This window comes from Salmo salar, chromosome 09 (assembly GCF_965601325.2).
Source record: "Salmo salar chromosome 09, fSalSal1, whole genome shotgun sequence".
NCBI classification, from domain to species: domain Eukaryota; kingdom Metazoa; phylum Chordata; class Actinopteri; order Salmoniformes; family Salmonidae; genus Salmo; species Salmo salar.
In genome coordinates, this window is record NC_138299.1 from 126,288,152 (window position 1) to 126,312,391 (window position 24,240).

At 46.7% G+C, this 24,240-nt stretch overlaps 2 protein-coding genes across 4 annotated transcripts in view; one reads left to right on the forward strand and one right to left on the reverse strand.

Moving 5' to 3' along the window:
- LOC106612632 (proprotein convertase subtilisin/kexin type 7) overlaps positions 1-10,755 on the forward strand; it is a 29,507-nt gene extending 18,752 nt beyond the window's left edge. Inside the window, exons 10-16 of one of the 2 annotated variants that reach the window (XM_014213975.3) lie at positions 3,264-3,368; positions 3,555-3,657; positions 5,945-6,101; positions 6,309-6,409; positions 6,540-6,633; positions 6,797-6,914; positions 7,068-10,755. In XM_014213975.3, the coding sequence (XP_014069450.1) occupies positions 3,264-3,368; positions 3,555-3,657; positions 5,945-6,101; positions 6,309-6,409; positions 6,540-6,633; positions 6,797-6,914; positions 7,068-7,211 (822 nt within the window). In that variant the 3' untranslated portion in view covers positions 7,212-10,755. The remainder of the gene's footprint in view (positions 1-3,263; positions 3,369-3,554; positions 3,658-5,944; positions 6,102-6,308; positions 6,410-6,539; positions 6,634-6,796; positions 6,915-7,067) is intronic. The other variant, XM_014213977.3, reaches the window with a different exon arrangement.
- An 819-nt stretch (positions 10,756-11,574) lies between these two features.
- Positions 11,575-17,500, reverse strand: LOC106612633 (transgelin). 2 transcript variants are annotated; one of them, XM_014213978.3, is made up of 6 exons: positions 17,195-17,461; positions 14,338-14,375; positions 13,050-13,244; positions 12,578-12,749; positions 12,308-12,410; positions 11,575-12,187 (listed from the first exon to the last, which is right to left on the reverse strand). In XM_014213978.3, the coding sequence occupies exons 2-6, from the start codon at positions 14,347-14,349 to the stop codon at positions 12,049-12,051; spliced, it is 621 nt and encodes a 206-aa protein (XP_014069453.1). In that variant the 5' UTR covers positions 14,350-14,375; positions 17,195-17,461; the 3' UTR covers positions 11,575-12,048. The 2 variants fall into 2 exon arrangements, with proteins under 2 accessions (XP_014069453.1, XP_014069454.1); XM_014213979.3 differs by lacking the exon at positions 14,338-14,375 and having other exon boundaries at positions 17,195-17,500.
- Between the last annotated feature and the right edge of the window lie 6,740 nt (positions 17,501-24,240).

Here is a 24,240-nt window from a genome sequence, read left to right on the forward strand (position 1 = left end):
TTAGCACAAACCATATGGGATGGCTTATCGCTGTAGAATGCTGTCTGTGGTAGCCATGATGGTTAATTGTGCCTTGAATTCTAAATAAATTACTGACAGTGTCACCAGCAAAGCACACCCACACCATCTCCATGTTTCACGGTGGGAACCACACATGCGGAGATCATTCGTTCACCTACTCTGCATCTCACAAAGACACAGCAGTTTGAACCAAAAATCTGAAATTTGGGCTCATCAGACCAAAGGACAGATTTCCACCGGTCTAATGTCCATTGCTCGTGTTTCTTGGCCCAAGCATGTCTCTTCTTCTTATTGGTGTCCTTTAGTAGTGGTTTCTTTGCAACAATTCAACCATGAAGGCCTGCTTCACACCGTCTCCTCTGAACAGTTGATGTTGAGATGTGTCTGTTACTTGAACTCTGTGAAGCATTTATTGGGCTGCAATTTCTGAGGCTGGTAACTCTAATCAACTTATCCTTTGCAGCAGATGTTACAATGGGTCTTCCTTTCCTGTGTCGGTCCTCATGAGAGCCAGTTTTATCATAGCGCTTGATGGTTTTTGCGACTGCACTTGAAGAAAGTTCGTGAAATGTTACAAATTGACTGACATTCATGTATTGAGGTAATGATGGACTGTTATTTCTCTTTGCTTATTTGAGCTGTTCTTGCCATAATATGGACTTGGTCTTTTACCAAATAGGGTTATCTTCTGTATACCACCCCTACCTTGTCACAACACAACTGATTGGCTCAAACGCATTAAGAAGGAAAGAAATTCCACAAATTAACAAGGTAGACCTGTTAATTAAAAGGCATTACAAGTGACTGCCTCATGAAGCTGGTTGAGAGAATGTCTAGAGTGTGCAAAGCTGTCATCAAGGCAAAGGGTGGCTTGATATTTGAAGAATCTGAAATATAACTTTTTTAAATTTGTTTAACAATATTTCGGTTACTACTTGATTCCATATGTGTTATTTCATAGTTTTTATGTCATCACTATTAGTTTTACTATTTTCTATATTGTAGAATAAAGAAAAACCCTGGAATGAGTAGGTGTGTCAACACTTTTGACTGGTACTGTCACTACAAAGTGACATCGTCACCTACGTGCCCTCTGAAGCACACTTCAGACATACAGGGAAGTCCAAAGGTATTGGGACAGTGACACATCTTTTGTTGTTTTGGCGCTGTATTCCAGCACTTTGGATTTGAAATGATACAATGACTGTGTTAAAGTGCTTTAATTTGAGGGTATTTTCATCCAAATCAGGTGAACCATTTAGAAATTGCTGCACTTTTCCTACATAGACCCTCCATTTTATAGGGACAAATTCATTTACACTGAGTGTATAAAACATTAAGAACATTTCTTTCCATGACAGACTGACCAGGTGAAAGCTATGATCCCTTATTGATATCACCTGTTAAGTCCACTTCAATCAGTGTCGATTAAGGGAAGGAGACTGGTTAAATAAGGATTTTTAAGCCTTGAGACTATTGACATTTACGTCATTTAGCAGACGCACTTATTCAGAGCGACTTACAAATTGGTGCATTCACCTTATGATATCCAGTGGAACAACCACTTTACAATAGTACATCTATATCTTTTTGGGGGGGGAGGGGGGGGTTAGAAGGATTACTATATCCTATCCCAGGTATTCCTTAAAGAGGTGGGGTTTCAGGTGTCTCCGGAAGGTGGTGATTGACTCCGCTGTCCTGGCGTCGTGAGGGAGCTTGTTCCACCATTGGAGTGCCAGAGCAGCGAACAGTTTTGACTGGGCTGAGCGGGAACTGTGCTTCCTCAGAGGTAGGGAGGCGAGCAGGCCAGAGGTGGATGAACGCAGTGCCCTTCTTTGGGTGTAGGGACTGATCAGAGCCTGAAGGTACGGACGTGCTGTTCCCCTCACAGCTCCGTAGGCAAGCACCATGGTCTTGTAGCAGATGCGAGCTTCACCTGGAAGCCAGTGGAGTGTGCGGAGGAGCGGGGTGACGTGAGAGAACTTGGGAAGGTTGAACACCAGACGGGCTGCGGCGTTCTGGATGAGTTGTAGGGGTTTGATGGCACAGGCAGGGAGCCCCGCCAACAGCGAGTTGCAGTAATCCAGACGGGAGATGACGAGTGCCTGGATTAGGACCTGCGCCGCTTCCTGTGTGAGGCAGGGTCGTACTCTGCGAATGTTGTAGAGCATGAACCTACAGGTTCGGGTCACCGCCTTGATGTTAGCGGAGAACGACAGGGTGTTGTCCAGGGTCATGAGACATGGATTGTGTATGTGTGCCGTTCAGAGGGTGAATGGGCAAGACAAAAGATTTAAGTGCCTTTGAATGGGGTATGGTGGTAGGTGCCAGGCGCACCAGTTTGTGTCAAGAACTGCAACTCTGCTGGGTTTTTCATACCCAACAGTTTCCTGTGTGTCTCAAGAATGGTCAACCACCCAAAGGACATCCATCCAACTTCACGCAACTGTGGAGTCAACATGGGCCGGCATCCCTGTGGAACGCTTTTGACACCTTGTAGAGTCCATGCTCCGACGAATTGAGGCTGTTCTCAGGGAATAGGGGGGGTGCAACTCAATATTAGGAAGGTGTTCCTAATAGTTGGTATACTCAGTGTATATGTTTATTAAAGTAGTCAAAAGTTTAGTATTTGGTCCCATATTCATAGCACGTAATGAAGCTTGTGACTCTACAACCTTGTTGGATGTATTTTCAGTTCATTCTGGTTGTGTTTCAGATTATGTTGTGCCCAATAGAAATGAATGGTAAAAAATATATTGTGTCATTTTGGAGTCACTTTTATTGTAAATAAGAATACTTCTACATTAATATGGATACTACCATGATTACGGATAATCCTGAATGAATCGTGGATAGTGACGAGTGCGAAAGCCACAGAGGCACAAATATCATAACCCCAAGACATGCCAACCTCTCACCATTACAATAACGGGAGGTTAGCAATTTTGGGGGGGTATGATATTTGTCCCGATACTTTTGGTCCTCTAAAATGGTCCTCTATGTACCAAAAAGTGCTGTAATTTCTAAACGGTTCACCCGATATGGATGAAAAGACCCTACAGTTAAAACAAACAGTCTGCACTTTAACCTCATAGTGCTGGAGTACAAAGAGAAAGAAAAAAACTGTAATTGTCCCAATACTTTTGGACCTCACTGTATGACTCACCTTGTTGTACTGTATCATTAATCATTGCTACGCAGGCACATACAGTTCCTAATTGAGAGTGTGTGTGTTTCTGTAGTATGATGTGCAAGGGGACTGGAAAATCAATGGAGCGGGCTTCCACCACAGTCACCAGCACGGCTTCGGCCTGCTCAACGCCTGGCGGCTGGTCAACGCTGCCAAGGTACCACTCCACCTCACTCACTTCCTGATGTCTCAGCAGCACACTAATGTCAAGCTTAACCAACTACACTTCTGAGACAGTATTGGTCTGGATTTTCTTTCAGCCAAGTCAATATTATGCTCATTTAAAAAAAGACTGAAGGTATACATGTGGAAAGTGTGTTTTTTTTGTGTGTTTATTAATCAGGTGTGGGAGATGGTGCCATTCCTAGTGTCCTATCAGAGCCCAGTGCTGAAGGAGGAGGCTCTTGTCCCAGCCTATCCGGAGCAACTCAACCTAACCTGGAACGGTTGGTAGAGTTTGTGTGTGTATGTGAGAGAGAGAGAGTGATCAACCAAGCGAGTCTCGTAATATGCAAGTCTGAGTATTTGCTGTTTCTCTTCTCTCTGTCAGTGCTCTCCAGAGAGACCCTCCCAACATGCAATCAGCAGTCTGCCCTTATTAGGCAATGTTCTTCAGAGTCTCTGTCACTGGGCACACTGACTAAACTATGGAGGAGAGAACACCCCTTCCCTCTCTTTCTCTGTATTTCTCTCTCTTCCCTTTCTGACACACACAGTGACATCACAGCAGAGATATCTGTATTCCTTCCTCCTCCCTCCCTCTCTCTTCTTCCCTCTTTTCTAGCCTCCCTGTGGCCTCCTGGCCCAGCGTATGCAGCCTGTGTGTTGCCTGTTCTGAGGTCAGGAGCAGAGCCAGAAGCGGTGTGTTTCACTGCTGCAGCTGTGTGTGTGTGTGTGTGTGTGTGTGTGTGTGTGTGTGTGTGTGTGTGTGTGTGTGTGTGTGTGTGTGTGTGTGTGTGTGTGTGTGTGTGTGTCCAGTCTCACGTGACTAGGGTTTCTAAGGACAAAGCAGAGGAAGAGTTGCTGACAAAGGCTAAATGTTTTAGTCCAAGTGAAACATCTGTTTTGAATTAATGAAATTCGAGATGCAAATCGACTTTGTATTTATAAATGGAAATTCTGTTTCCATTCATTGAAAAGTAAGCTAGTTTTGGTTATTCCCAAAGATACATGAAGCAGGTTGTTATGTTAAACTACTCTATCGCTAGGCAATTTGTTGTCCTTGTTGCTATGTGTTTTGGCCGGTCCGTTAGCTTAAGGTTCAGTGGTTAGTATGAGCACTCGTTCCTTCCCATGTGAAAACGAAAGACTGGAGTTACAAACGTTAGATTCCCGAAAGATAGGGGCGTGTTGTTACTGAAAAGAAAAACAGTTGTTAAAAGTACAAAAAGTTCAAAATGTCTGAGATGTTTGCGCTAAATGTCAGGAGAGGAATGTATGGGGTGCATGCCAGGCCAGCGTTGATTAAAACCTCTGCCATTTCAAACTGTGTCCCCCAAATGGCACTCCTTTCTTATCGTGCGATACTGGGCTCATAGCGCTCTGATCAAAAGTAATGCAAATATGTATGGTAACATGTGCCTTTTGGGATGCAGCCAAAATCACTGGCTTATATCTTCCCGTGTATCAGAGAGGGAGAGAATAATACAGTACCAACAAAGCATAGCCAGAGCCTTTGGCGTGATATTTACGATCCATTTACTGCCATTGTGTTGATTTTTAGCTTTGAGACGATGTATGATATTGGTGAAAAAGCTTATTTCAGAGCTGGAGCATTTGGGTTGCAACAAGTTTGTGCTTGATTTAATTTAAAACGTGTATGAAAAGACAGTAACACACTCTTAAGACCCACCAGTCGTGATTATGTGGACGAAGAGTGAGATTCTCATGACAGGTCACTGTCTGTGTGGGAGGGTCTCTGAGGAACTCTTACCAGTCCAGTCCTGTACGCTTGGAAGAAGATGGCTGGAATCCATGAAGTTCTCTTCCCCCTCCCAACATCCTGCTCTACCCCTATACACTCTACCCCTCTCTCTGCCCCCCTTCACCGCCAGTCTCTCTCCCTCCACACCTTTGTATATCCCTCCCTCTTCATCTCCTTCCTTGGCCCCGGGAAGTGTTTTTCCCTACATGGTAGTGGAGCATTAAGGCCCATTAGCAAACGGGGGCTGAGGAAATGCCAATGAATTACAGTACGCTGCTGCTGCAGGTCAGGAATCCAGAGAGAAAGGGAGGAGGGTGACTCCACTGTGAGGGACTACAAGTCTGTTTGCTCTTTGTGCGTATTCTAGGACTGAGACATACTGTATTCCTCTGGGGTGGGTGGGTGGATGTTTTACTATACTTGTGAGTACCAGAAGTCCTCACAATAATTAGCTGTAGAATATCAGGCAAGAGAGCCATTGCACAGTGGATGGTATAGTGAAACTGTTGAAGGCTTTGGGTGGGGAACAAGATTAAACAGAGGCGAAAACAAGATTGCAGATGTCTGGGGAGTGTCTGGGGCAGATGCGTATACAAAATACAGTTTCACACTAAATGGGGTGTCCTTACATGGCCTTCAATTAAGATTGAACCTATGGGCTACCAGAGTAAAGGTCAATCACGCATGTCCACATCAGACCCTTCACTGTTATACTTTTCATTGGCTTATCTGCTCCCCCCCTCACTCTGCCATTCCTATAGAAGGACATATAGTCATGTATTAGGGTCTCTGTGCTCCACTCACCCCAGTAACTGCAGCTGACCTCAGGCAGTCCGGGATGCAGACCTTGGAGCACGTGTCTGTCACCTTGACGCTGGTCCATACTCGCCGCGGCAGCGTGGAGATCGTGCTGCTCTGCCCCAGTGGAATGACCTCACTCATCGGGGCGCGCCGTGCTCTGGATACGTGAGTTTGCGCACGCACGCACACACACAAATCAAATCAAAGTTTATTGGTCACAATTCTTGTTTCTAGCTACAACAGTGCAGTAATAACAGATGTACACACACAGATATGTACATGCTTGTTTTAGTTTTACTCTTAAACTTTGCATAACATATAACAGCCATTGTTTTAGCATCCTTGCCTCTGTCCTGTTGCGTGTTACTCCAGGGATACCTCGGGTTACTCAGACTGGACGTTCTCCACTGTGCGCTGCTGGGGAGAGGGAGCTGAAGGCCAGTACAGGCTGCAAGTCTCTGACCACAGTAAGGGTCAGTCTCTGTCTGTCATTCGCTTGCCACTGAACACTACAAGACCATATCTACACTATGAGCTCTCTCCTGCTCATTCATCCCTCTCTGTCCTTCTCTCTTTGTCCTTTTGTCTCTTTCTTTCTTTTAGAAGAGCCTGCGTTGCCCCTGGGCTCTCTGAAGCACTGGAAGCTCACTCTGTACGGCTCCTCTCTGTCCTTCGAAGAGGTCAAGAAGAGACAGAGGTCAGGAGACACACACCACTGTTAAAACAGCAGCCTGGGTTATTTAAATACAACATATTTACTTTGTTTCTGGATCCTGTATTTTTAAAGGGAAGGGATGTTTTGTCATTGGCGATCCCTTAGTGGATGTGAGCATTGATTGGTTTTGTGTTTTGATTGACAGTGTGGTGGAGGAGGCTATGGGGGGGCAGTATCTGGACAGCAGTTTCTCCCTGCCCTGTCCTGCAGGCATGGACATCCCCCCTGAAACAGTCAGCCCGTTCACATCCAGCAGCCTCAAGGTATGTTACACACACACACACACACACACACACACACACACACACACACACACACACACACACACACACACACACACACACACACACACACACACACAATATATGCCTCATTTTGTAACTTCCTCTCCCATCACCATGTCTCTCTTTGTGTAGTCTCTGCTACTGCTGGGCTGCTTCGCTCTCTTCTGGTCCCTGTACTACACCCTGGAGGTGACCCTGGCCAACCTGGACTTTAGAGGGCTGTGTTGGTGGGACAGGGGGACGCGGGGCTCCCACAGGGGGCTGGAGATGCTCTGAGCTGGAGAAAACGGTGTCTGTTGGACTCATCACTGGAGACGCTGCCACATAACACTGGAGAAAACCTCTGTCCTCTTCCCCCTTCGACCTCCCACCCACCTCTCATCAGTCGAGGCCTGCTGTGACCCCAGTGGGGCAAACTGAACTGGACTGGAGACTGAACTAGGTGGGCTGGAACTGTGATCTCACTGGCCCACCCATCGCTCCCCAAGCCTGTGGCCTTTTATCAGCGTTGCAGCGCCCCAAGCCTGTGGCCTTTTATCAGTGTTGCAGAGCCCCAAGCCTGTGGCCTTTTATCAGCGTTGCAGAGCCCCAAGCCTGTGGCCTTTTATCAGCGTTGCAGAGCCCCAAGCCTGTGGCCTTTTATCAGCGTTGCAGAGCCCCAAGCCTGTGGCCTTTTATCAGTGTTGCAGAGCCCCAAGCCTGTGGCCTTTTATCAGCGTTGCAGAGCCCCAAGCCTGTGGCCTTTTATCAGCGTTGCAGAGCCCCAAGCCTGTGGCCTTTTATCAGCGTTGCAGCGCCCCAAGCCTGTGGCCTTTTTTATCAGTGTTGCAGAGCCCCAAGCCTGTGGCCTTTTATCAGCGTTGCAGAGCCCCAAGCCTGTGGCCTTTTATCAGTGTTGCAGAGCCCCAAGCCTGTGGCCTTTTATCAGTGTTGCAGAGCCCCAAGCCTGTGGCCTTTTATCAGCGTTGCAGCGCCCCAAGCCTGTGGCCTTTTATCAGTGTTGCAGAGCCCCAAGCCTGTGGCCTTTTATCAGCGTTGCAGAGCCCCAAGCCTGTGGCCTTTTATCAGCGTTGCAGAGCCCCAAGCCTGTGGCCTTTTATCAGCGTTGCAGAGCCCCAAGCCTGTGGCCTTTTATCAGCGTTGCAGCGCCCCAAGCCTGTGGCCTTTTATCAGCGTTGCAGAGCCCCAAGCCTGTGGCCTTTTATCAGCGTTGCAGCGCCCCAAGCCTGTGGCCTTTTATCAGCGTTGCAGAGCCCCAAGCCTGTGGCCTTTTATCAGCGTTGCAGGGCCCCAAGCCTGTGGCCTTTTATCAGCGTTGCAGAGCCCCAAGCCTGTGGCCTTTTATCAGCGTTGCAGAGCCCCAAGCCTGTGGCCTTTTATCAGCGTTGCAGAGCCCCAAGCCTGTGGCCTTTTATCAGCGTTGCAGAGCCCCAAGCCTGTGGCCTTTTATCAGCGTTGCAGAGCCCCAAGCCTGTGGCCTTTTATCAGCGTTGCAGCGCCCCAAGCCTGTGGCCTTTTATCAGCGTTGCAGAGCCCCAAGCCTGTGGCCTTTTATCAGTGTTGCAGAGCCCCAAGCCTGTGGCCTTTTATCAGCGTTGCAGAGCCCCAAGCCTGTGGCCTTTTATCAGCGTTGCAGAGCCCCAAGCCTGTGGCCTTTTATCAGCGTTGCAGAGCCCCAAGCCTGTGGCCTTTTATCAGCGTTGCAGAGCCCCAAGCCTGTGGCCTTTTATCAGCGTTGCAGAGCCCCAAGCCTGTGGCCTTTTATCAGCGTTGCAGAGCCCCAAGCCTGTGGCCTTTTATCAGCGTTGCAGCGCCCCAAGCCTGTGGCCTTTTATCAGCGTTGCAGAGCCCCAAGCCTGTGGCCTTTTATCAGCGTTGCAGCGCCCCAAGCCTGTGGCCTTTTATCAGCGTTGCAGAGCCCCAAGCCTGTGGCCTTTTATCAGCGTTGCAGCGCCCCAAGCCTGTGGCCTTTTATCAGCGTTGCAGAGCCCCAAGCCTGTGGCCTTTTATCAGCGTTGCAGCGCCCCAAGCCTGTGGCCTTTTATCAGCGTTGCAGAGCCCCAAGCCTGTGGCCTTTTATCAGCGTTGCAGCGCCCCAAGCCTGTGGCCTTTTATCAGCGTTGCAGAGCCCCAAGCGTATGTGAGTAAGTGTACTGCGGAGGATCAACCTAAACCCTCTGGATCTCTCAGGACCCTCCGGTCTCACCTAGCAGTGCTATAGAGGTGGTAGTTTGGCCTGGTCTTTGGGTTGAAGTATGTATCACTAGTTTGATTCAGTCCCTTACCTGGGTCTTTTAGTGTGGGATTAGACGGCATGCTGGACAACCAGCCAGAGCAGCACTCCTGGGGTCGTTTCCTGGACAATGACTATCCTGGACTAAAAAGAAAGATCAATTCCGAATATCCGTTGGAAATGCTTTTTAGCCCAGGATTAGGTTATAGTCTGGGTCCGTAAACTTCAAGGGCCGGTTAAATCAGTCTTCCAAAGCCTATTAGGTGTGCACCATGGGAAGGCATTACAATGCTGTGTGTGAATGCGTTTTTAAAATGTAAATGGTGTGACGGTTTTGAGGATGTGTGACGGTGTGTGAGTGGAGTGCTCTTGAGATTATGGCTGCTTTTGAAGTTATTTATTTTATTAAAATGTTTGCATTGTAATTTCAGAAAATGTCTAATACACTGTGTACAAAACATGAAACACCTTCCTAATATTGAGTTGCCCTCAGAACAGTCTCGATTTGTCAGGGCATGGACTCTACAAGGTGTCAAGCGTTCCACAGGGATAATGTTCCATGTTGACTCCAATGATTCCCACAATTGTCAATTTGACTGGATGACCTTTGGATGGTAGACCAAGTTGGTTTTGGTCCACCAGCCTCAAACAACTGTTTGAACAGTGCTTGTTTTCTCGCAAACTGAAATTGAGCGAAGAGTGTAGAATTTTTGCAACCAGGAAATGTATAATTTCCACAAGATAACACAGCCACGATGTCAGAACAGCTTTCCTATTTTGACAACAGATTATGTTCCGGTGGCAATCAGTAGGCAAATATCACAGCCAATCCCAACACTATCATTCCACTATTAGTGCCAGATATATTATGGACATTTTCTGAAATTACAATGCAAAAATTCAAAGAAATACTGTGTGTAGCAGCTTTAAAGCTACAATATGTAACTTTTTGGGCGACCGGACCAAATTCATATAGAAATGTGAACTCTTTCATTCCTGTTGAAAGCAAGTCTAAGAAGCGGTAGATTTGTTCTATGTGTGCTACTTCTATGCTTCCCGTACTGAAGTTTTGTTTTTGCTTATTTTACTTTCGGTTTAGTACACTAACTTCAAACAGCTGAATATACAATCTTTTTGGTTATGGAAGATATATTTCACAGCGGTTTAGATGGTACAGTGGTTCTCTACACTATGACTGATTGTTTTGTCACAAACTGAAATTACGGCAACTATTCTCATTTTAGCAACCAGGAAACGATGGAGCGATTTCTGTGCATTTTTTAAGTGAATTATTTTGTAAACAGACCTCCCGTTTGGAGTGTTATTTTGTGCAGACTATATACATTTTTCCAGTACTTGAACTTGATTTGGGATCTGAGTGCAGGATTGAATGTTTTATTTTTTTAATCAACTGTAAAATATATACACGTGTGTGTGTGTGTTGTACATCTATATATCAGAGTTTGATCATTTTTATGAACTGAAACATATTAAAGATTTTATTTTTATTTACTGAACTGGAAGCCTGTGTTTTGCTGTGCAAGTCACCGCTTGACTGAGTAAAATGAATAAAGATTGTTGATGGAGTTTCAGGCTGGATCAATCCCATAATTTCCCTTCATCAAACTATGGGAATTTAGCACGAAAAAAGTTTCAATATCATTCTTGAGTCCCACTATTGCTGGCGTGTTTTGGACTTCTAACCCTTGTTTAAACTGTGTGTCTGTGTTAGTCTGTGTGTTTTTAACGGGGGCAGAGCCAGAGCGGTGTTTGAGAGAAGGGCGCATCACAAAAATGGTTATTCTCACAAAAACGTGTGAGAAGTCAGAACGGTTTGAGCTACAAGGTATTATGACCATCTGTAAAAAGCTGACATGAGTCATGAGAAGGTATGCGCTTCTTCTACATAGATCATAGGAAATCCCAGGACTGTCTATAATACTGTAATCAGCTCACATAGTTGCTGTCGAAAACTCAACTCCATACAGTTGTCACTGACTAATTGGATATTCATTTCCCACTGAACAAACAATTGCTGAACTTACAGGATTCTTCTAAAAAATAATCCAGTTTTTGCTTAGTAGACCTTATTTGTGTATTGACATTTGTCAATAAACCTCATGAATGCCACTGTTTATGTCATTGTTTTTTCTACTTGTAGCCCTGGTTGTCCTGAAAAGACACGGGTTAAACACTTCAATGTGAGGCTAAATAGGAGGGCAGAGCAAGCAGATGAATAAAAGTAGTGAATTTCTGCTTTTTCACTGTGGGAGGCCTAGGACAAATGGAGTTAATAAGACTGTACAAAAAATATGTGGCTGTTGGAGGTCATAGCAGTTGGCAGGGATTGGTACATACAGTATAGCACTGTTAACTTAAAACTCAACCATAACACTGGAGACGCAATGAACTTCAACCTCATTTCCTTCCTTTTATTTGGCATTTTTCAAACGATCTCTCAAGCAATCTCTCAATGTTTCTACATTTGGATAGAATGTCCTTGTACTAAGAAGGCGTAGTTTGGTCGGGTCAGTGCCTTCTCTATGATTCAGAAATCAGTCTCATGTAAGCATGAGAATTGCATTTGACGATGAGTGATTGACAGCTGTATATGCATGTTGCCCGTTTCACCTTAAGACTCACATTTCACATATGGTATTTGCAGTGTAGATTTGGGTTGTAATATTGGGCAGGTCATAGTGTTGTGTGATACTAGTGAGACTGTTCCTACTACACTTGGATAAAGTTGATTTGAGGCATTAAGACTTCATCTATGGGGCCTGTCGTAGCTGCAGTGAGAGGGCGAAGGGGGGAGGAGGGCAGTGCAGGGTGTGGTGGAGAAGGGAGGGGAAAGGACAAGGGTCAGTGGTTTGGTTGTTATTATTGGATCTGTCGGGTGGCCCCGTACGACATGCCAGTCTGGCTCGCCCCTTTGTTGGAGCCCATCTGCAGGCCAATCACACCCTTCCCCGCCTTCAACTGGTCGTCTGTGAACTCCCTCCGGTTCTCCTGGGCTTTCCTGCAAGGGTACATGGACAATGAACTCAAAAACACACACTGGCACAGCACAGTACACAACCCAGCTCTAAACAGCCCCAGCAATGCAACACCATCACTCTTCACATTCTTCTAAACTCACTTGAAGAACCAGTTGGGGTCGCCGCGGTAACTGCCGTCATCCTTGGTGACAGCCACGCTGCCGAGGGACATCAGTGTCCTCTGGACTGCAGCCAAATCCTTCCCTGTCACCACAAAATCACAGCAGGGTCTTTAAGTCCCCACACCGTAGCTACAGTACACCACACCGTTGTATGTTCCCCACACCACATCCGCTGTTATCTGTGGCATATGTAATGCCCTGTGTTGTCATTGTTGTGATTGTTTGATGAGATGGACATGCTTTGCGAACCTTCCCAGAGGTCCACGGTCTGGAACATGTCGGTCTTGATGACGCCGAAGCTCTCGGCAGCAGTCAGGAACTGTGAGATCTGCTCCATCTGTTTGAAGGCCATGCTTGAGCTGGCTATCTTCTTGATCGGCTTGTTGTCCTTATGCAGACTGTTAATGAGCTCACTCAGAACCTGGGGAATAGGAATATAAAGCCAAGAGTAAGAGTATGTTGGCAGAAAATAACCATCTGTACTGTCATATACTCTTGTGGGGTCCCCCAAGGTTCGATACTTGGCACATTGTTGTTTTTAAATGTACAGGTATATGATCATAATCTGATTTCCAAGGGGTTTGTTACTCCATTCTCTTTGCTGATGACACAAATCTTTGGACTGAATAAAGGTGGTTCAAATAAATGGCTAATATGAATTCTGAATACCGTTAAGTTGAATTGTATGTTTCATTCTGAGAGGCATTGGGTTGGTACTCACACATCCGTCCTTAAGCCAGTCCTGGAAGCCCAGTTTGCCAGATTCGGGCTTCCCAACTCCAGATCCACACTGGGCCACAATCCACTGCACCAAAAGCTCCTCCACCTCAGCGTCGTACTTCTTGTCAATCTTGTCCTGCACCACCCGGCTCATGCCATAAGATGGACCTTTGTTGGCCATGCCTACCTGGGGACCCTTTCCCACCGAGAGGGAGAGACAGAGTGGAGTAGAACAGATATTAAATAGAGGAAATATTGATGTGAGTGAAGGGAGTTGCGCTGTGATAGGGTTCCCCCAACTAGTGGATTTTATTTGTCCCCCCAAGTTTTCAGAGATTTTTTTTAATTACTTTATTGTTGGACATAAAATACTAAAAACACCAGCCAAGTGATTTGAATTTAGAAGATTTGTTTCAAAGTATTCCCACGCATAATATAGAGATATACAGTATGTAATTGTAAACAAATGTAAGCAAGGTTTGAAATGATTGTTTTAGTCAAATATTATACCCATTTGGGCTTCTTGCGGTCAATTTGCAGTTTACTAATTATTTGTAATTATGTTCCGGTTCCCCGACCATCCGCTGAAGAAAAAATCCTCCTGCGGCAGAATCAGTTGATGATCCCTGTTCTATGATGTCTGAGATCACCTTGATCTGGTATTAGACGTGAAAGTATTCCCTAGTTCAGATGACATTGTCACATTGACTATGTCTAATGTATGAGTTTCCATGTCAGTTCTGCCTGAGGTGAGTATGTACCCTCATTTGCATGTCACTTGTGCTATGATCTGCTACCATAACTAATACAAAGGGACTCCTTTTTCCATTGGCCTTAAGCTGAAACAGATATTACCTTAGTTGCAAGTCAAGCCATTTCCAACAGCTTTGTGGATAAATAGGCAGATTTGCATGCGGACACATGCACACATGAAGACATTGGACAAATGGCAGATTCACTCACAAATACGCCTGCGAACACTTACACACACACACACACATATAGATGTCATGCATTTATAAAGGCGTGTAATTGAGCCGCTCCCTCACAAAGACAATTGTCTCCGAATGCACACCAGTTCAGCCATCTGCATTAATTACAGAACTAAATATCAGGAGCCAAAGTGCTGTACAATGGGAGCCCTAGAATCAGCAGAATCTCTCTCTCTTTTTGTATCTCTGCCTCTCTCTCTTAAACACACTAGGCGTCACCAACACCATTGCTTGCAAAACTGTTGCTTTTGGGCCAAGCTGCCAAGTGCAAAGCCCATATCAGTGCACTCTTGTCACCTTGTTTGCCATCTTGATGTCAGGATACCACGACGTGCCTGGGGGTTAAAGGTCAAATGTTAAACGTTACCACCTGGAATTCACCTTCATCCTGATTGGACGTCATGTGGGGTCCTTCCCCAGATTGCTGTTGGATGGGGTAGCCGGTGGCAACAGTAATGTAAGATCTGGTCACTTCCTCTATGTCTCATAAGGAGACAGTTCCCTTATCTACACAAAAGAGTTCCATAATGGTTCTTCAGCTGTCCTCATAGGAAAACCCTTTTTGGTTCCAGGAAGAACCTTTTTGGGTTCCATGTAGAACTCTCTGTGGAAAGCGTTATACATTGAACCCAAAAGTGTACTACTTGGAACCACAAGGTTTTTAACCTGCAACCAGAAAGGGTTTTTCAAAGGGATCTCCTATAGTTACAGCCGAAGAACCCCTTTAGATTCTAGATAGCACCTTTTTTTCTAAGTGTGTATTTTCACAGTTGGAGATGATGCCCGAAACAGATCTCTCTCTCCACCCAACTACTCACACTCCACCACAAGGTCAGCGTGGACCCTTCTATGCCTAGTATTTGAACGATATGCTCAAAAAATACACGTTATGCGCCTCCACTTCCTCATTCCCATACTGACTCATCAGTTTAAGTCAGACAACACTTAAGAGAAAATGTATCGATCAGCTGCCATTAACCTAGTTTTCTGAGCCAGCAGTCATGTGTTGAACATTGGCATTAAGAGCATGTATCTGTGTCACCACATTGCTTTTGATTGGGAGCCATCAACACACAGCCCTGGACTGTCTGGCACTGGGTCCAGGCACACATTACTGCTGCACCACCATCCAAAGAAGTAGACCAAGGCACAGTCCTTCTAGACACTATTTCCCAACAATCCAGTCACATGATTATGAAGCCTTGACAGGAGGTTTTTTAGGGGTTCAAGCTGCTCCGTTGTTTCATGGTACCTTAACCATGAACTCATAACCATAAAGACAATAAAAGTGCCTGATATTCCCCACATCCTCCTGCTCAGTCAGACCACGATAAGCTCCCAACCTCACCGTAACACACACTCAGTCAAACCCTCGCACTGTGCGTCATTATAGAAACATTACAGAGGAATGTGAGGAAGGTCAGGCTGCTAGCCATGTCATTACTTCTCCCTCCAGTTGGTCTAGACCTATGCTTCATGAACAAGCATTTTGACCATCAGAGGTAAGACTGCTGTTCCTCCAATGTGGAAAGGCCCTTTCTTCTGTGTGCCACTGCCAGTACAGGTCACTGCCCTCCACAGAGGGGATATGGATGGTCTGAGAGGTCGGTTCACATGGGACGGGACCCTGGTTCCGTTATGGTATGTATGTGTGCTTAGGAACCTACTGTACTGTTGGGTTTGGCATCAGGCCCTGTCTCTGACATCTCCAGAACAGTATGTCAGGCTGGCCTCTGGGTTGTCTCTCTCTCTCTCTGTGTGTGTGTGTGTGTGTGTGTGTGTGTGTGTGTGTGTGTGTGTGTGTGTGTGTGTGTGTGTGTGTGTGTGTGTGTGTGTGTGTGTGTGTGTGTGTTAATTACGTAGCTATGTTTCTATTTTGACCTGATTTTAGTGAGTTCTACATTTGGTAGGACATGTAGATTATGTGTTTGGAGTATTGTCGTTCAGTCTCTGAACTACATGTTGCTTCTCAACTACTGGTACTACAGTATGAAACAGTGTCCACTTATCCTAATGAAAATATGACATCACCATCCGTCGCTCCTCTCATGTCTGTTTTACTTTCTGTGTTTCTGTCTCGCCATGGTAACACAGCTGGCTGTCTCGCCTTGAAGCACAGTTTGAAAGCTGTGGTCTGTGAACTGTGGCTAAAGCCATGACGTAATGCCAGCGGCGCCTCAGTGCCACTGAAACGGAGCTCAAGATAATCTTATCTCCTACTGCTGCTGGTCAGCTAGCCTCTGGGACTTTACTCCTGCTACTGCTAGGCCTACTGTACTGTAGATAACTCCACAGCTACTGAAGCTGCTGCTGTAGTTCTCCAGTGTTATCTCTGTCTCTCACAAAAACACTTCTGTCCACTCCCAGCAAACATTAGGCTGAGAAACCGTATTGATTAATCGCATATGATCAATGAAAGCTGCTGTGTTTCTGTGTTACTTGTTTGCATCTTTGTCTGTGTGTGTGCGTGTCTTTCTTCTTTGGAAAGTGTGTCTGCCGTGAACTTTTGTTGGCTATTGAATTTCTAGCCAAAGCCCATGTATGGCAGTCAGTCATTTGCAAGTGAAAACTGAGCTATGCAATTGTGTCTGTTACAAGAGGAGCTGCTGTGCTGCCTATCCCAGGTCTCTCCCTAGGACCAAACTGGTCAAACTGTTTCTCTATTACCTTTACATCTTTGTGACTGATTCGGATGGTTATTCTCCAGTAGAAACACCCCATCTCATATCATAACTACATATCCCATCCCTCTCAGAACTACATATCCCATCCCTCTCAGAAGGTATGCTCTAGCACCCGGTACCCCATTGACCAAGACATCAACCCACATAGATTATTAGTTTTACTATGTGTGTCTATTCACACACACCGTCACACACAGTCACACACAGTCACACACAGGATGGAGTATGAGACACACAGACATACAGGATGGAGGATTAGAGAAACAATGAAAACATGGTTAGAGAACACAGTGCTCTGACAATGTTACTTTTCTCAAAATCGATGACATAGCTGACAGACAGCCATATGCGCCTTCTGGCTCTGTACACTCAGGATAAGGCTTCCATCGTAGGGCTGACAGACAGCCGTCTCACCAAGGTGTTCTTCTGACTGGAACCCAAAAGCAGCGACAGTAAAGAGACATACTCACTGTGTTAAAGTATGTAGCGAAGAGTCTTTCCTCTGTACAGGCGCTGGGTCAGGAGGTGTGTGTGTCCGTGTGTGTGTGACTGACTGTTTGTATACTTCTAGCTCCAGCAAAGTCCTCCCTCGGAAAAGTGCTGGCTTAAAAGGACCAGACAAGCTGAAATGACTTCACTTCTCTTAAACCTCGTATACACCTTGTGCTAACATGTGAGTTTCATGATCTCATCAATATGATCCATCCACTATCTGATCAAGGTTTGTTGTGTCTACACAATGTATTAAAATGTGTCTGCCATCTGTCCACTGCGTCCTCATTGTGACCAGATTAACTGGTGCCTCCCTGTATGCAAATTATTTGACAGATATTCTTTCAAAATTCTTTGTATGTATTTACGGAATCCATATTTACGGAAGCCATAAGTCAAAGGTGCTACCTGTCAATTATTTTAAAGGACGTTATAAGGATTATTTAAATGATTTGGCCATCCAGATCTGTTTACACATGATTGATATCCAGACACAATGCGTGTCTGACTACCTCCAGAGGTGGTCAGGAAGATCTGATCCTAACTAGATCACAATGTGTCTTTTATTCTACACGTATCTAAAAATCGGGCACAATCAGAATGTGGACAAGATCAGAACTCAGGGCGCATGTTAGCACCATTTATAAACAGGGCTTTAGCTAAGAAGGAGAGAGGAAGAGAGAGAGTAAAAAGGAAACCAGCGCCTTAAAAGGGCATGGGCTTTCTGTCTGCTCTCCTTCCATCCCTCCCTCCTTTCGTCTATTACTTTCCGTCTCTCCTCCCCTTTTTCTTGTTTTTTCTCTTTTTTGTTGTCCGTTAAAAAAGTGCATCCTTATTTGGGAAGGCCTGTTCAGTAGAAGGGAGCTCTGCCAGGAGGCTCTGGATTGGTCAGCAGGAATACTCCAAATACTTCACCACACCACTCCATCAGCAGAGTGGAGAGAGAGAGTGGAGAGAGAGAGTGGAGAGAGAGAGTGGAGAGAGAGAGAGAGAGTGGAGAGAGAGTGGAGAGAGAAAGAGAGAGAGAGAGAGAGTGGAGAGAGAGAGTGGAGAGAGAGAGTGGAGAGAGAGAGAGAGAGAGAGAGGAGAGAGAGAGTGGAGAGAGAGAGAGAGAGAATGAGAGAGAGAGAGAAAAAGAGAAGGATGGAGAGATTGAGAAAAAGAGAGGCTTGAGCTAGAGGAGGAGGTGATGAATAGAGGGGGTGTCGTTAAGGGCCCATCAGGATATCAGGCCCGTGGATAGTGGCACAGACTGTTACAACAGACTTTGTCCATTTGGCCCTAAAACATCATGTTAGCACCACATCTGTTCTTTCCCCCCTTCATATTTCACAAAGTCTGTTATTGATGTCAGAAATTTGCTGAGGGAGCGAGAGAGAGGAGAGAGGGAGAATATGTGACCACAGAGATGGGAGGGCCGTGCGAGAGGAGGAGTAGTAAAGGGAGGAGGAGGAAAGGGAATCTGAGGTTGAGAGAGAGAAATAAGTGAAGACAAGAGTCATCTCACCATCAGAGCACAGCAGACCTTTTATGTCCAGGATGCTCCTCAACTGGCCTGCTGAGTTGTGTTTGGGCAAGTGTGTGTGTGTGTGTGTGTGTGTGTGTGTGTGTGTGTGTGTGTGTGTGTGTGTGTGTGTGTGTGTGTGTGTGTGTGTGTGTGTGTGTGTGTGTGTGTGTGTGTGGTGAGAGAGAAATGGGGGTGGGGAAGAGAGGAGGTGTGGACGTCGTAGTTAGTAACACATTCCCTTCTTATTACCATCACTCCTTCTCTTGCCAGACCCCCAGTAGTGTAAACTCATTTTGCCTCACACCCAATGCCAACCATTGTTTCCTACATTAAGTCAGTTGTTGGGGTTTCTGTCTCACTGTGTCTCCTCCCATCTCACCAAGGTATCACTGGCCCATTTAAACCTGGTGCTAACATGCGCCCTTTGTTCTGATTTTGTCCACATTCTGAATGTGCCCACATTTTTTGAGTGGTGTAGAAGATTAAACGACACATTGTGTTCTGATTGTGATCGGATCTTCCTGACTACTTCGGGAGGTAGTCAGACACGCATTGTGTCTGGAATCTGGAAATCACTCAACTGTAAACGTACCTGGATGGTCAATCCATTTAAATAATCATTATACATCATTATATAAAATCATTGACAGGTAGCACCATTGACTTATTGCATCAGTACTTCTCTTAAAAATAAATAAGTCCATATTATTTTGAAAAAATATCTAGCAAATAATTTGAAAACACAGAAGCATCAGCTAATCTGGTTACAATGTGAACACAGTAGACGGATAAGAGACACATTTTAAAATGCAATGTGTAGACGTGACAAACCTTGATCAGATAGTGATTGAATCATATTTATCAGATCGAGAAACTCACATGTTAACGCAAAGTGTAAACAAGGCTTTTGTCTCAATGTGTCACCAAGGTATCCCTGATGTCATTGGGCTGCCCTGACCCTCTCAGGCATGCTGATGTCACAGACAGGGGATTCCATGTTGAGGACATGTGGAAGTAGGGCTTAATTGGTCGTGGCACTTCCTTATACAGTTATTACCATAGAATAATCAGGTATTTTGTTGCATCTACTCAAACTGAAATTAGAATTGAATCCTTAGTCATTACTACACATTTAGGAATAAGCTTTAGACTTTTCCCCCGTTGCTTTTTTCTGCTCCAAGTGGTTTTTCATATGAAAAGATACCGTGCACCTGAATTTCTAGGGAACACATACCTGGCATGTGTAGGCTATATCTTTTAAAATCAATGGAATAGTTCGAGAAAGACCAGCTGTCTCAGTAACCAGACTTAGTAAAACACAAAGGCCTTCAGATATGTAAGTAAGCTTTGGACAAATTCACATTTTGTATTTATATATAAAGCCCTTTTTACATCAGCAGATGTCACAAAGTGCTTATACAGTAAACCAGCCTAAAACCCCAAAGAGCAAGCAATGCAGATGTAGAAGCACTGTGGCTAAGAAAAACTCCCTAGAAAGGCAGGAACCTAAGAAGAAACCTAGAGAGGAACCAGGCTCTGAGTGGTGGCCAGTCCTCTTCTGGCTGTGCCGGGTAGAGATTATAAGAGTACATGTCCATTAATGCCAGATCGTTCATCAAAATGTTCAAACGTTCATAGATGACCAGCAGGGTCATATTAATAACCGGAGTGGTTGTAGAGGGTGCAACAGGTCAGCACCTCAGGAGTAAATGTCAGTTGGCTTTTCATAGCCGATCATTCAGAGGTCTAGACAGCAGTTGAAGGTAGAGGGAGAGGGAGAAAGAGAAAGAGAAAGGGAAAGGGAAAGGGAAAGATAGAGAGAGAATAGCCTTGTTATTGAGAAAGGCCGCCGTAGGCAGACCTGGCTCTCAAGAGAAGACAGGCTATGTGCACACTGCCCACAAAATGAAGTGGAATCTGAGCTGCACTTCCTAACCTCCTGCTAAAGGTATGACCATATTAGAGACACATATTTCCCTCAGATTACACAGACCCACAAAGAATTTGAAAACAAATCAAAAATTGATAAACTCCCATATCTATTGGGTGAAATACTACAGTGTGCAATCACAGCAGCAAGACTTTTTCCCATGCCAATAAAGCCCCTTGAATTGAATTGAATTGAATTGAGAGAGAGAGAGAGCGAGAAAGAGAGAAAGAGAGAGAGAGGCGGAGAGAGAGGGTATAAAACAGGTCCGGGACAAGGTAGCATGTGGGGTGAACAGGTCAGGGTTCCGTAGCCCCAGGCAGAACAGTTGAAAACTGGATCAGCAACACAACCAGGTGGACCGGGGACAGCCAGGAGTCATCAGGCCAGGTAGGCATGGTCCTAGGGCTCAGGTCCTCTGGGAGGGGACAGAGAGAAAGAGAAAGAGAAAGAGAGAGAGAGAGAGAGAGAGAGAGAGAGAGAGAGATAAGACAGGAGAATTTCACCAGATAGGACAGACTGACCCTAGCCCACCGGCACATAGACTATTGCAGCATAGATACTGGAGACTGAGACGGGGTCAGAGGACACTGTGGCCACATCCTACGATACCCCTGGACAGGGCCAACCAGGCAGGATATAACCCCACCCCCTTTGTCAAATCACAGCCCCCACACCACTAGAGGGATATCAACAGACCACCAACTTACTACCCAGTTACAAGGCTGAGTATAGCCCATGAAGATCTCCACCACACGAACCAGAGGGGGCGCAAAACCGGACAGGAAGATCAACCCGCTGAAGTCGAGCATAGCGAAAAAAGCCTAGCACGACATGACGCACCCCTCCTACAAGTAAGCTTTGTCCGTGCAAGAATAGCTCATTGGGCAGTTAGCCTACTGTTTGCTGTGTGAGGCAGTTTTAATGTACAAGTACAACTCCTGGACAGGATGTTAGTCTGTATCAGGGCCTCACCCCCAATACATCTCCTTAATGTTGATTGCCAAGCAGGTCCCATTTTTAGAGTCTTTGAAATGACTCGACCAGGGATCTGTCACAGTATCCACAGAAAATGGTGCCCCTCCTCGGCCGGGCGGCGCTCGGCGGCCGTCGTCGCCGGTCTACTAGCTGCCACCGATCTATGTTCTGTGTTCGTTGTGTTTTGTCTGTTTAAGTCCGCACCTTCCGTTTCTGTAATTAGTAGGGGGGGTATTTAGTTTGTTCCTTGTGGTTTGTGTTTTGTGCGGGATTGTTTATTCGTCAGCGGGCAGGTCTGTGAACGTTTTGTGTTTTTTGCACATTTTTCCCCATTTGCCGGGCTGCGCCCCGTGCGTATCTTTGTTTTCTCGGGGTTAACTGTGTTCCCGTGTGGTCTCTGGGCACACCCTATGCCCTTTTGTTACGCCAAGTGGTTTTTTCGGTGAAATAAATATACCGTTCTACGGCACAACTGGACTACGTCTCCTGCGTTTGACTCTGCCTTTTCCTCCTGCCTTACGGAATTGTGACAGAATCCCGCACCAAATAAAATATGGAGTCAGCAGGAGCGGAAGCACCGTCAGTGGCCGAACAGTTGTCACAGCACTCCGACCTCCTCCACCGCCTGGGCTCTGCGATGGACCAAGTGCTGGCCAGATTGGAGAACTGGGAGAGAGGGGCTTCAATTACCAGACCAGCTCCGGTTCCTCAGCCAGCGCCTCTACAAACCCCACCTGAAGCGGGCGCGAGCGGCATCCGGATTACGCCACCGACGGAGTTTGACGGGACAGCTACGGGATGTAAGGGGTTTTTACTACAGATTGAACTCTACCTGGCGACCGTTCGCCCCTCTCCCTCCGACGAAGAAAAGGTGAGCGCCCTCGTCTCTTGTCTTACGGGTAGAGCCCTGGAATGGGCCAACGCGGTTTGGGATGGCCCAGACTCGGCTCGGGGTGACTACCCGGAGTTCACCCGCCGCTTCCGGGCGGTATTCGATCATCCACCGGAGGGCAGGGCGGCGGGTGAGTGATTGTTTCACTTAAGACAGGGGACGAGGAGCGCTCAGGACTTCGCCCTGGAGTTCAGGACTCTCGCCGCGGGGTCGGGGTGGAATGAGCGGGCCCTGATGGATTCTTATCGCTGCAGTCTCCGAGAGGATGTCCGCCGGGAGCTGGCCTGCAGGGACCACGCCATCACACTGGACCAGCTGGTGGATTTATCCATCAGACTGGACAACCTGCTGGCTGCCCGGGGACGTTCCAGTCGGGGCCTGTTCGTTCCACCTCCCAGCCCTCCTGCTCCACAGCCCATGGAGATAGGAGGAGCTACATCAAGGAGGACCGGGGGGAGGGGCCTCTCCTGCACCCACTGCGGGCGCAGAGGACACACTGCGGACCGGTGCTGGAGGGATCCCCCCGGGAGTTCGGATGGCAGGCAGAGCACTTCATCGACCCCCCAGGTGAGTCAGCACCAGCCACACCCAGAGCCCCCTGTCGACCATCTGTACATTTCAGTTTGTTTTCCTGATTTTTCCCCTCACTTCCAGTATAAGGCACTAGTCGATTCAGGTACAGCTGGGAGTATTATGGACCGTGGGATCGCTAAAAGGTTAGGGATTCCCCTGGTTCAGCTGGACCACCCCTTCCCTGTGCACGCCTTAGACAGTCGACCACTAGGGTCCGGCCAAGTGGGGGAGGCTACTGTACCACTGGTTATGGCGACGTGGGGGGGTCATGTGGAACGTATCAGCCTCTTCCTCATTGACTCCCCGGCGTTTCCAGTGGTACTGGGTATCCCCTGGCTAGCCACTCACAACCCTCAGATTTCGTGGGGACAGAGGGCTCTTAAGGGGTGGTCGAGGGAGTGCTCAGGTAGATGCATAGGAGTTTCCATCGGTGCAACCACGGTGGAGAGTCCAGACCAAGTCTCTACTGTGCACATTCCCTCTGAATATGCCGATTTGGCTATTGCCTTCAGTAAGACGAAGGCGACCCAATTACCACCCCATCGACAGGGGGATTGTGCGATAAACCTCCAGGCTGACGTGGTCCTTCCTAAAAGCCACGTGTATCCTCTGTCTCAGGAGGAGACAGTGGCAATGGAAACATATGTCGCTGAGTCCTTGAGACAGGGATACATTCGGCCATCTAAATCCCCTGTCTCCTCGAGCTTCTTTTTTGTTGAAGAAGAAGGAGGGAGGTCTGTGCCCGTGCATTGACTATAGAGGTCTAAATTCGATCACAGTGGGGTTCAGTTACCCGCTACCTCTCATTGCTACGGCGGTGGAGTCATTTCACGGGGCGTGCTTCTTCACCAAACTAGATCTCAGGAGCGCGTATAACCTGGTGCGTATCCGAGGGGGAGACGAGTGGAAAACCGCATTTAGTACCACATCTGGCCATTATGAGTACCTCGTCATGCCGTATGGGTTGAAAAATGCTCCCGCTGTCTTCCAATCCTTTGTGGACGAGGTTCTCAGAGACATGCTCGGACAGGGTGTGGTGGTGTACATCGATGACATTCCGATCTACTCCGCCACACGCGCCGCGCATGTGGCTCTGGTGCACAAAGTGCTTGGGCGGCTGCTGGAGCATAACCTGTATGTCAAGGCT